We start from the raw sequence: 13010 nt of genomic DNA, 5'->3' as shown, positions 1-13010 counted from the left end.
GTTGATATCGTTGAGCCTCAGATTTAGCTCTGTAAGTGATTTGGCAGTCAGAATAAAGAGAAATGGTTGGATAGTTGTTACCAGAGAGGAAGAAACATTTCAATTCTAATTTCGAAGAGAAATTTACATGTAGTTTCACATGGATGGCGCTAAGTTAATATGCAGAAGATTCTTTTTTTTTTTTTTTTTTAATGCGTTACGCGGGCCTCTCACTGCTGTGGCCTCTCCCGCTGCGGAGGACAGGCTCCGGACGCGCAGGCTCAGCGGCCATGGCTCACGGGCCCAGCCGCTCCGCGGCATGTGGGATCCTCCCAGACCGGGGCACGAACCCGTGTCCCCTGCATCGGCAGGCGGACTCTCAACCACTGCGCCACCAGGGAAGCCCTGCAGAAGATTCTTATGGGAAGTTAGTAAAGAGTTTCACATGGTTTTCTTATGGTGTTCTTCAATACAAACAGAGCATAGCTTTAGTATAGAGCTTAGTGAGGGCATTTCTTCAAGGACTACAGATACTGTGACCCAAATAATCATCCAGCTTAATTTAAGGACTTCTTCTACCTAGATACATAGATGGACTGCATATCCTTCAAATAATGCTTCACCATCATTTCTGTCAACTAAGCTTTTAATAAGAGTAGATAACATTGCTGAGTTTTCTGGCAAGGGCCTGGGTTTGTGAGTTGTCTGTCTCAACCAGACAGTTTCTAAGGACAGTGATTATCTTTCTTTCCTTCTATCTCTACAGTGCCGACCACATAGTGATTACTCAATAAATAGCATTGAACGAATGGCTGTAAGTAATTAGATTCTGATGGTGTTTGGGGGTTGGTGTTTGAAGTGTGTTTTATTATATTGTGTTGACCACATAGAGGACAATAGATGGAATTCCATCTAGACTAGGGTTTCTCAAAAGTGGTACTACTGACATTTGGGGCCATATAATTCTTTGCTGTAGGGGGTTTTCCTATGCACTGTAGGATAATCATTAGCCATATCTCTGATCTATACCATTAGATGCCAGTAGAACCCCTAGTTGTGACAATTAAAACTGTCTTCAGACATTGCCAAGTTACTGTGGGGGTCAAAATCACCCCCAGTTGAAAAAGTCTGATCTAGACCATGGATCCCCAGGGACTGGAAGTAGGGGGATCAGAATAGCTTCAGAATTGCTTTCCATGTTTTGACTTGTTCAGTTAAACTGTGAATGTTTAATTAGGTATTAAAACAAAATCGAAGTGCTAAGTGCTGCCAGTTTTAAGTGTTACAAGGGAACAGAATGTAAGTGGTAGAAACTGAGTAAATTGATTGACTTTTTAAAAAATTAAAGACTATAGTTGAAATATTGACCTAAAGAAAATTAGGTACAGCTCAGCAATTGAATGTTGCTAAAGTGATCCCAACTATTGGAGCCTTTAGAAGATTAAGCCCTACCTGGTTGCTTTTCTGTAAAGTAGGGGCATAGCAGAATATGAAACTGTTGCTTTTGAAAAGTGTAATTTTAAAATGATCTCAATGAAGAACTGATTTCTCTTAACTGTAGTCTGGCTTTACTAATTTACAAGCAAAATGACTAAAGCTTAAGTATACCATGAAGTTAATTATTTAATATTCCTTCTCCCTAGGAGCTCTCTAGCCTCTGCAGATACATGGTTTGATAATATAAGTGGATGCTTATCTTTAAAATCCATGAGGGTAGTTGATACTCTGCTTTTAGAAAAATGGCCTTCTAATGTCTGTCTTAGTTGGTAAATAGTAACACATACAATGAGTGCCCGCCAATGACAGTGGTGCTTTGGAACATTACAGAGGCAATCATTTGCATAGTTCCTGATGATCATTTTACTGCTATGGACCAGCGACTGTTAAATGTCTCCATTCCCTCCTCCTTTTTGAATGGGAGTTCTGTTACAATTATTTTGTCCCTTTCTCATATATTGGGTGTTTGGGGGAGGGGAGACAAAGAACTTTTTTTCTTAGTTATAGGTCTTCATGTTGAGAGGAGCTGTACCCCAAGATCCTCATTCACATGCAGACCTGGTGCAGATGACAAGATCCTGGATTTTGAGCCAATGATATGAGATGAGGCTTTGGGAAAGGGATATTAGTTGTTATCGCCAGAACAGCAAGAAAAGCAAGTGATAGTGAAAAAATTCTGGCCTCATTTTTCAGTAATAATTAAGAGTACAGTATTTGAACTGCAAGAGTGAAGGGTATGTGGGCTGGTAGGGAGGGGAAGGGGTAGTTGGGAGGGTGCTACATTGAAGGCCTAGAGAGAAATAAACAAAGGAGGAAATTTTACCCCACATTGCTCATAAAGGGTATACTGTTTCTGTAGCCTTACAACATTGATAGTACAGATAATGCAAAGGATAGATAAGACTATGCAAAGATTAGATTCCCAAGATGGCATTTGCCCATAAGCATATCAGTAGTGAAATGAGGAAGGTGGTTTATTATTGTGGGAAAAGGTTTACTATTAATGGTAAGACACACTTGGTTTTAAATTTCTATTCTGCCACTTACTGATGCCACTTACCTTGGGCAAGCTATTTAACACCAGTTGGATAGTATCTTATAATTTTTTGTTTTTGTATATTATTTTGGGAGTATGTCATAAATGTACTTGTTGGAATCCTTAACTTGTCAGTGGCTCACTCTAGTGTGAAAGGAGGTTGACCTAGAATTACCTCTGACATTAGAGGTCTGAAGGCTATTTAGTAGAAACTGAAGTTTCAGCCCTAATGATTGATAATGACAAATAAAAATGGCCCTTCAGCTACATAATTCCTGTTCCTAGTCTGAAAGGAATTTATGAGTTTTTTTTTTAGAATGGAATAGAAAGCAGAAGATTGGCTCTGATTATCTTGCAAGCTAGAAATTCCACTTTGAACAACTAACTTACTGTTTATGCTTGAATCTCTTACTAGTTCACCAGGTCAGAATACCTGGAAGGGCTGATAGGTTTGCGTGCTGCTTCTGAGATACAAACCCAGAATCTAGGTGTAGTTACATTAAGAAGGCAGCCACTATGAAGTGTCCAATCCTGAGAACCTGTAAAACGACAATGGAGTCCAACCCTATTAGGAAAATCCCAATTAATTCTATTAGAGAAATCCCAGATCCCTTTTAATCCTGGTCATTAGACCTTGGGCTAAAAGGAAGATATTTAACACTTGCTGTGTGTCAGATACTCTTGGGTCATTCCACATAACATTATCTTATTTAATCCTTGTTATTTCCCTGTGAAATACTTTGTGTTGTCCCCATTTACAATTCCTCAAATGCCCAAATTCTTATTCATCTTTTCAGCTTTTATATATCCTATACCCTCCATCTGGAATGGTCATATTCCTACTCTTTGCCTAATGAATCCCTGCTTGTCCTTCAGAGCTCGTCTCAGATGTTACTACTCAAGGAAGCCTTCCTTACCCCCAGGTTTGTTTCCTTATTATACACTGTAGTAACACACTATATCTTAATAAGCACAAGAAATTATATGATTAGTCATTTAATATCTGTCATTCATGCTGAAGTATGACCCCATGAGGATGGGAACTGTATCTGTGTCATTTTTCTGGGTTATTTATAGTGCCAAGTATGTGTAGTTTCTTACACACTGGTACTCAGTAAGTAATCGGTGTGTGATAGTGGCAAACGAATGTCAGGAGTTGAATGCTTGTGTAATAGAACTTCAAAATTTCTTTCTTTAAATTACACCATACCCAGAAGCCAGCAGGAAGTTTCTCAGTGTTGCCCAAGAGCTCTTCCTTGACTCTTTCAGTTCTAGATTGGCTATCTAACTATTAAAGTTATTCATTAACCCTAGGTACTAGCTTGGGTGTGGATCTGAGATAAGGAACTGAAAGTCTTCAACAAACCTCCCTAGCTGTGTGTGGGTGAGCTCTTCAGAGAAGTCCCATCTTTCTGAGCAGCTGTCTTGAAGACAGGTGGTAGGAAAGGCTCCAGGACTCCATGTCCCATTAAGAAACTTTACAAGAGGGACACATCTGGTTTACCAGTGTTTCTGACTTCCTTCTGAGCTGAAAACTGCTTTGTTTTGTAGACAAGCAAAACTTGGCCATAAACACCTAAAATGAAGAGCCCCCGAACCTTTGAGGAGCAAACGGAATGCATTATAGACTCTCTACTCACAGACTTCTTAGGTCCCACTTGTCAGGTTGCTAACCGGACCCTACGTTGTGCAGACGAACTAGATTCAGGTAAGGCTCCTGGCCTGAGGTGGTAATTGCAGGTCAACAAGAGAATCTGAATATTCTTACTTATTTCTTCTTAAGTTTCAAAAGGTAAGCTCTAAGCTTTCAGCAATATCTGAAGTCTTTATAGAAGGGAAAGAGATTCCCAGTGAAGGGAGATTTTCTGTCTTCTATTGGTGTTGACAGAATATTGAAGATTTTCTTCGGAGAGAATGATGCCCAAATTGTTTAAAAAGTCTAGAGAACTTTTTTCAATGCCCAGATTCCTGGGACTTGCCATCCCTTCAAGCATTGTGACGAATGTGCCTGTGTTCCCTCTGTTTTAGGAGAGGTCTGCTCTTTTGATGTGGCCATCATTGCTGGTCGCCTTCGGATGTTGGGTGACCAGTTCAATGGAGAATTGGAAGCTTCTGCCAAAAACATCATCGCAGAAACCATTCAGGGACAGGTCAAGTTTCTGCTACTTCCTTCTATTGTTTGCTGCTTTTTTTCTATTTCAGATATCCTTCTCTTACTACTCCTATATGACTGTGACTAGAAATGTTCTGTGAAAGATTTGGGGGCTTAATGCATCCAAGGAGATACAGCAGGAATTCTTCAACTGCCGACTCTTTAGCAGTTAATCAAAGCCTAGGTGGTATTGAGGTGGAGAGCTTTTGGCATAGGCTGATCAGCCTTCAGATTGTTCCTATTTGTTTTTCATCAGAGCTGTGCTTAATGGCATAGAGCATATATATAGCATTTTATTCTTCGTAAAGCATTTTATTCTTTTATGCACCTGTTTTAATATTTATTTTGCTGGTAGTGGACATCTTTTTTTCCTCAAGGTCCAGCAATAAAATTATATACAGGAAGGATAGACATTTGACAAATCCGACGCAACAAAGGATAAGTACAGCAGCCACTAGGGCGTATCTGGCTTTTCATCAGTGTCCTGATTCCTGGACTTTGTATGGGATATAAATACCATAGGCAATGTTCTAGAAGAGGTTGCTGGTTAATATCAATAATGACAGCTAATATTAACTCATCACTTACCATGTGCCAGACAGTATTCTAAATGCTTTACATTTATTATCTCATTTAATCCTTACACCACTCTATGAGGCATTATAGAAACTGTTATCCACAGTGCAACCTCTCTCATCTGTGTGTAACACTGTGAGAGCAAACATTTAACCCATTTTGTCCACTGCTATATTCACACAACCTAGAACAGAACATGATATACAATAGGCCCTCAAAAAGTATTTTCTGACTTAGTATCCATTTAAGCTGATAAGGAAACTGAAGAATAGGGAAATAAGTAATTAGATTATTTAGTAAGTGTTGAAGTTAGGATTTGAACCCAGACTGATTCCAGAATCACACTTTTTTTTTTAAATTGAGGTAGCATTGCTTTATAACTTTACATAAATTTCATGTGTACAACATTATAATTCCACTTTTGTATACACCACAGCATGCTTGCCACCAAAAGTCTAGTTTCTCTCTGTCACCATAAAATTGACCCCCTTTACCCATTTTGGTTCTTTTTGGTTTTCTAAATTAATTAATTAATATTTTATTTTTGGCTGCGTTGGGTCTTCGTTGCTGTACGTGGGCTTTCTCTAGTTGTGGTGAGCGGGGGCTACCCTTCATGGTGGTGCGCAGGCTTCTCATTGCAGTGGCTTCTCTTTGTTGTGGAGCACGGGCTCTAGGTGTGCGGGCTTCAGTAGTTGTGGCCCACAGGCTTTGTTGCTCCGTGGCATGTGGGACCTTCCTGGACCAGGGCTCGAACCCATGTCCCCTGCGTTGGCAGGCGGATTCTTAACCACTGTGCCACCAGGGAAGTCCCTCCTTTACCCATTTTGACCTTGCCCTATCTCCTGGTCACCACCAATCTATTCTCTGTATCTCTGTGCTGAACCACACCCTTAACCATTATGCTTTATCTTCCTACTGAATGCAGCTCAGGCAGAACTGGACTTATCACACCTAATTGCTTGCACTGAAGCTTTCCTCGGTAGCTGGTAGCTGGATCTACTTTTACTTTTTAATTAAAAAAAATTATTTTGGGGCTTCCCTGGTGGCACAGTGGTTGAGAGTCCGCCTGCCGATGCAGGGGACATGGGTTCGTGCCCCGGTCTGGGAAGGTCCCACATGCCGCGGAGCGGCTGGGCCCACGAGCCGTGGCCGCTGGACCTGTGCATCCAGCGCCTGTGCTCCGCAACGGGAGAGGCCACAACAGTGAGAGGCCCGTGTACCACAAAAAATACAAAACAAAAAAAACTCCAAACAAACAAACAAACAAATTATTTTGGAAACAGCTTCAAACTCACAGAAAAGTTGAATCGTTTGAGAGTAAGTAGCCAACATGTTGTTCCATCACCCCCTTCAAACAAGGACATTCTCTTATATAACCACAGTCTAACCATCATTACCAGGAATTTAGCATTGATACATTATCATCTCATCCTCAGATCCCGCTCAGATTTTCTCAGACTTTCACTTGCAGCTAGCCCTTGAACAGCACAGGTTTGAACTGCATGGGTCCCACTTATATGCATTTTTTTTTAATAAATAGTACAGTACTACACGCTCTGCACTTGGTTGAATCTGCAGATGTGGAACCGCAGATACGGACGGCCAACCATAAAGTTATATGTAGGTTTTCAACTATGCAGGGGATTGTTTCCCCTAACCTCTGAGCTGTTCAAGGGTCACCTGCATAGCAGAAGGATCTAGGTCAGAATCAGATATTGCACTTAGTTGTCATGTCTCTTTCGTCTCCTTCAATTTGGAATGGTTCCTCAGTCTTTCCTTGATTTTCATGACCTTGACGATTATGGGCCAATTATTTTGAAGAATGTCCCTTAACTTGGGTTTGTTTGATATTTCCTCTTGAATCGATACAGGATATGTACCTTTGGTAGGAATTGCACAGAAGTGTTGCTGTGTTCATTTCACTGCATCCTATCAAGTGGTGCAGATTTCAATTTGTCCCAGTACTGGTGTTAACGTTAATCACTTAAAATAGTGTCTGCAAGGCTTCTTCACTGTCAAGTTAATCTTTTCACCTTTAATTAGTAAGTGTCTTGTAGGGAAGTCCTTTGAAACCATGTAAATGCCCCATTTCTCACCAAAATTTTATTCATTTATTTATTTTTTATATCAACGTGGACCCATGAATTCCTACTTTATTCAGTGGGTTGTAATCTGTTACTATTATTATTTATCTGTATGCTCAAATTGCCCTAGCTTCCACCTTTCAACCTGGACTGTGTCTTTTTGGCATGTCCCTATCATTCTCTGAGTACTTCTTTAATTTCTGACAGAAGATCTTGTATTTTCCAAGCCCCAGCCTGAAATTAGCCATTCGCCAGGGAGCTCTAGTTTCTTTTAATGGAGAATGCTATTTGGAAGCCAGGATCTAGGTACTCTCACCGTGGATGCCCTTCTCTGCTTGTTTAGGTTCTGACACCCTGCTTTGACCACCATGGGTCCCCTACACTACACCACAATAGACCTTACTCAGCCTCATCTAATGACTCTTGGATCGAACTTTTGGGGAAGGAAAGAGAAAGAGGAAAAGCTAATCTATTTTTTACTTTAGAGTTTCCCAGACTTCAGTCATTCAAGCCATACCTTTAGAATTTGACCAACTCTGCTATGATGTACTTGGTATTTTTCTTTCAAATCATTTTGTTTTTCCTTTAATCATTTTGTTCATCCTGAGCAAATCATGGGTTTGATTGGCTGCTTAGGTTTTTTCTAATACCCATTACAATAAATTAAAAATACTAAAGTAAGAAAAGTTTATCCATCTACTTCTTTTTTTTTTCTGTTCTTTTTTTTTTAACATCTTTATTGGAGTATAATTGCTTTACAATGGTGTGTTAGTTTCTGCTTTATAACAAAGTGAATCAGCTATACATATACATATATCCCCATATCTCCTCCCTCTTGCGTCTCACTCCCACCCACCCGCCCTATCCCACCCCTCTAGGTGGTCACAAAGCACTGAGCTGATCTCCCTGTGCTATGTGGCTTCTTCCCACTAGCTATCTATTTTACGTTTGGTAGTGTATATATGTCCATGCCACTCTCTCACTTTGTCCCAGCTTACCCTTCCCCCTCCCCATGTCCTCAAGTCCATTCTCTAGTAGGTCTGTGTCTTTATTCCTGTCCTGCCCCTAGGTTCTTCATGACCATTTTTTTCCCTTTAGATTCCATATATATGTGTTACCATATGGTATTTGTTTTTCTCTTTCTGACTTACTTTACTCTGTATGACAGACTCTAGGTCCGTCCACCTCACTACAAATAACTCAATTTCGTTTCTTTTTATGGCTGAGTAATATTCCATTGTATATATGTGCCACATCTTTATCCATTCATCTGTCGATGGACACTTAGGTTGCTTCCATGTCCTGGCTATTGTAAATAGAGCTGCAATGAACATTGTGGTACATGACTCTTTTTGAATTATATCCATCTACTTCTTAAGATTACCTTAGATACAACCAATGTGCACTTGCCACTCTTTGAGAAACACTTGCTTTACTGGATTCCTACACCTGCAGCCTACTGTACTTTTTCAGTGATACTCCACTGATAGATCCCATATCTTACCCCAGGCAGGAGCTATACTTCAGGACACAGTTAATTCTCTCAGCAAGGCCTGGTGTGCCCAGGATTCCAGCTTGGCTTATGAGAGAGCCTTTCTGGCAGTGTCAGTGAAACTTCTTGAACGTGTGGTCCGCATGACTCCTGAGATAGCAAGACAGGTGGCTACGCCCATGACAAATATGATCATTGGGAACACTGCCATCCGAGAGTATATCCAGGGCCAGGGAGGTTGGGTAAGTATTTTGGGGCCCCTGGCTTTGCTAGACATTTGCATCGTTTTTGTACTAATCTCTGGGACTCCAATTCGTGGTTCTTTCCATCAGTTGGAAACCATGCAGGGAAACTGGCCTTCCAACTTTGCTGAAAATGCCGGGGTTTTTTTGCCATGGAAAAGGGGAGGAGTCAGAAGCTCAGCCAGTGGGTCTTGGACCCCAGAGCCAGGCTACCTAAAATGTTGACTGCTAACTTTGTCAAGCTAATTTCCACTTCCTGTACATAATCATCTATGAAGTATATTAATGGTGGAGTTCTAATCTCAGTGTGACTTTGCTCTACTGGTAAATTTCTGGGTCTTTTTTCCCTAACATCTTTTGGGTGTGTGTTGAGGAAGTTCAGAATCATCTTACTATTATCTAACAAAAAAACGGTTAGTGACATCTGCTGTAGTGGTAACGGTAGGAGGCATTCTAAGTCCATGTCTTAGTAATCATTAGAACATCTGCTCTCTTAGAGCACTCCCCTTCATTTCCAAGATCAGCAGAAGCCTTAGTAAGAGCTCTCTTCCCTGGAGTTATCTGTGGGTCATTCTGGCTTCTTTAGGGAGTTCCTGAAGACCATTCCTTTGACTGTAGGATATTCATTGTCCTTCCTAGGAAAACCTGGAGAGCTGAAGAAGAGGTGGAGCTGTTTTCCAGCCTGAAAAACTTTGATCTTCTTTGACTGATCGGGTGATTGATCTCTGGCAATTAAAACAGAAACAACCAAATCAAAACCTTCTTTCTCTTGGACAGAACTGAACTTAGCTGAATAACCTGTTTTCTACTGATTGTTAAAGTTAGGAGCAGCTCCCAGAGGTCTGTAGAGATTTTATACTTTCTGTTTTTACATGAGTTTTAATGAGGTTTTGTTGAAGCAAAGACCTCCAGACTTAAAGTAGTGACTCGTCAGTAGTGGAATTCCAGGCAACAGGGCAGGCATTTGCTGGAGATACTGTGGGGAAAAGGGAACACACAGTAAACCATTCCTTCAGATTTAGTCCTGTCCTCTGGTAAGGATCTTGTCTACTAATTTTGCAGTCTAAAGGGTTTCAGGGAGATCTTTGGTTAGAAAACCTTGTTATTTTAAGTTGAGGATTTTCTTTTAAATTCATAACCTAAATCTCATATTAATTTCACCTGAGCCAACTTATTTTATGTATTTTCAAGGCTGGAAGCAAAAAAAATAGCACTTTGTTCATCTGCTCTTCTACTAGGAAGGCCAAAGAGCAATAAAACAGTTGCTGCATTTTTATTGCCACAGGATGCAGGAAGTGCTGGCCCACTTCTGGGACAGTAGGGCCATCACAGCTTAGATGAGGCAAGCTACCTACCACAGTGTTTTTCAAAGTACAGTTTACATACCACTTGCATGTGACCTTATATGTTGCTGATTTCCAGGCCCCATCCGCTAGAGATTCTGATTCTGTAGGGGAGGGCTGGGGCCCAGGTTCCTAACTTTTTAATCAGATCCACTGGTGATTCTAATATACACATAAATTTTGAGAACCGTCACTTTAGAGCAAGGGTTGGGAAATTAGAGCCCACAGGCCCAATCAGCCCACCGCTTTAAAAAATTTTTTTTGTAAAGAAAGTTTTATTGGAATGCAGCTACACTCACTTGTTTACATATTATTTATGGCTGTTTTAGCATCGCAGCAGCAGAATTGAGTAGTTATAGCAGACACCATATAGCCTGTCCTGTAAAGCTTAAAATATTTACTATCTGGCCCTTCAAGTTTGCAGACCCCTGCTCTAAAGCTAAATGAACATTACTCCTTGTGTAATTTAAACTCTGTTGCAATCATGATAATTCCAAACAGAGCTGTAGATAGGATAACTCCTTTTTCAAAATTTAGTCTGAGTGTTTGTTAGTTTTTGCATAGTCCACACTTTCTTTAGAACCTTTGGCAAAAGGAGCTCTGTGACTCCTGAGTATTCGATAGAAGGTATACATTTCCCTGGCCCTGCCACAAGTGATTGGAGGTAAAACATATGGTTTCTATGGTCTGTGTATCTCATAGCAGTTCTTAATAATCTCATAGATTAGTAGGCAGTCATCAAATAGAGACTTCTTCATCTGTAAGTCCCCAAACCAGACGATTTACCTGAACATCAAGAAGAAAATCACTACTAAAGCATTACTATACCTATTTTTTTAAGAGAGGCGTTAATGGCTTTGGCTAAAGTTTAACAAAGTTAACCACATCCCCTCCCTTCACCCAGCCAGCGATCTGGCTCCCCTAGATACACAGAAATAAAGCTGTAGTGCTGTTAATGTATTCTGACTTTTTCAAGTTATGCTATTTCCTCTATTCTTCGATAAATCACAATTAGGTTAGTAATCCAGAAATGAGATTTCATGTTTCTCTTTAGTAGAAATTATCTGTTTTTGCTACCAATTTAAGACACTTGATGTATTCCTTTGTCCCTTACATTACTGTAAACTCAGCGTGGTGAGTTTTGTGGTATTTGACCTCTTAAGTGAAATCATTATTTTTACTTTGACTAATGCTGTTCTCTTCATGAAATAAAATTCTTCTCTCTATGCATTTGAACTAATTCTCAGCAAGTGCAATCTAAATTGAATGATATAGAAATAAGGAGCAGATTGGTGGTTGCCAGGGGCAGGGGGTGGGGGGGGGATGGGGTAGAGGAAACAGGTGAAGGTCGTCAAAGGATACAAACTTCCTATGAGATGAAAAGTTCTGCGGATGTAACGTACAGCATGGTGACTATAGTTAACAATACTGTAATGTATATTTAAAAGTCGCTTAGAGAGTATATTTTTAAAGTTCTCACCATACACACAAATTGTAGCTATGTGAGGTGATGGATATGTTAACTTTGTTATGGTGATCATTTTACTATATATGTATATCAAATCATTACACTGTATACTTTAAACTTACACAATGTTATAGCTCAATAAAACTGGAAAAAAAATAAATTGTAGTATTTTTTTTTTCTGGCCATGCCACACAGCTTGCAGGATCTTAGTTCCCCAGTCAGGGATTGAACCCAGGCCACAGCAGTGAAAGCACAGAGTCCTAACCACTGGACCACCAGGGAACTCCCCTATACTGTAGTATCTTGAGATAGAGGATATGGTGCCCCTGGGGAGTATACCAGGCAAATGGGTGAAGCAGCTCTGGCCTGGGTGTTGTGTTTGTTGTTAGGCCACCCTTTATCCTAGGAATGCTGAAGTGATTTGGGCTGCAAGAAGAAGACACTGTAGCCCAGAGATCAAGAAGGCATTTAGGTTGTCTGATTTTAACAACTTAGTTTCACTATAGACAAATCATGTGACATTGGGCAAGTAATCCAATTTCTTTGTGCCTATGTTTCCACAATAGGGTTATTGTGAGGGACAAAAGATACAGTACACTTTGTCAAGGGCTTAGCCCAGTGCCTGGAATATTTTAAGCACTGCTTAAACAATTTGGAGCTCCTGTGCTTTGGAATTCATAAAGTTCTAGCTTGACTTTTTTCTCTCCATTAACTCTGTCTCCCACAAAGGCAAGCCAATCTTACTTTACCTTTCACCTCAATGTGAGTGATTCCTATGTCTGACTTATTTTCCTTCTTGCTAAATCCATATCCACAAACTCTAATTCTTTATTTCTATCAACCTTTCTTATCCCCACACTTTCCCAGATTGCCATCCAACTAGCTCAAATCCTGTCATTTTTCCTTTCTCCCTCCCTCCAGTCCTACTCCCCCAGTTAGTCTTTCTCACTTATTCCTTCCTTTTTGTCCTGACTCTCCCTACAAGAGTTTATAGGGACTCTTGTCCCTGCTTGGACTACTGGCGAAGCCTTCTAGTTGTGCTTTCAACTGATTGTCCTGTTGCAAGCTTGCCCCATTCCAGTCTGTCCCATATACTGCCACCAAATTGGCCAAAGCTGGGATTTCTTTGTCCCTTGTTCTG

The 13010-nt window shown here is 40.4% G+C and overlaps 1 protein-coding gene across 1 annotated transcript; it reads left to right on the top strand.

The window, feature by feature from the left end:
* The first annotated feature begins 3216 nt into the window (after nt 1–3216).
* BCL2L15 (BCL2 like 15) lies at nt 3217–11702 on the top strand. Its single transcript, XM_032613384.1, has 5 exons — nt 3217–3435; nt 4064–4220; nt 4541–4662; nt 8834–9058; nt 9698–11702. The coding sequence occupies exons 2-5, from the start codon at nt 4094–4096 to the stop codon at nt 9713–9715; spliced, it is 492 nt and encodes a 163-aa protein (XP_032469275.1). The 5' UTR covers nt 3217–3435; nt 4064–4093; the 3' UTR covers nt 9716–11702.
* Nucleotides 11703–13010: the final 1308 nt, after the last annotated feature.

Source organism: Phocoena sinus, chromosome 1, assembly GCF_008692025.1.
Source record: "Phocoena sinus isolate mPhoSin1 chromosome 1, mPhoSin1.pri, whole genome shotgun sequence".
Taxonomy (NCBI): domain Eukaryota; kingdom Metazoa; phylum Chordata; class Mammalia; order Artiodactyla; family Phocoenidae; genus Phocoena; species Phocoena sinus.
This window is presented reverse-complemented; position numbering and strand designations above follow the sequence as displayed.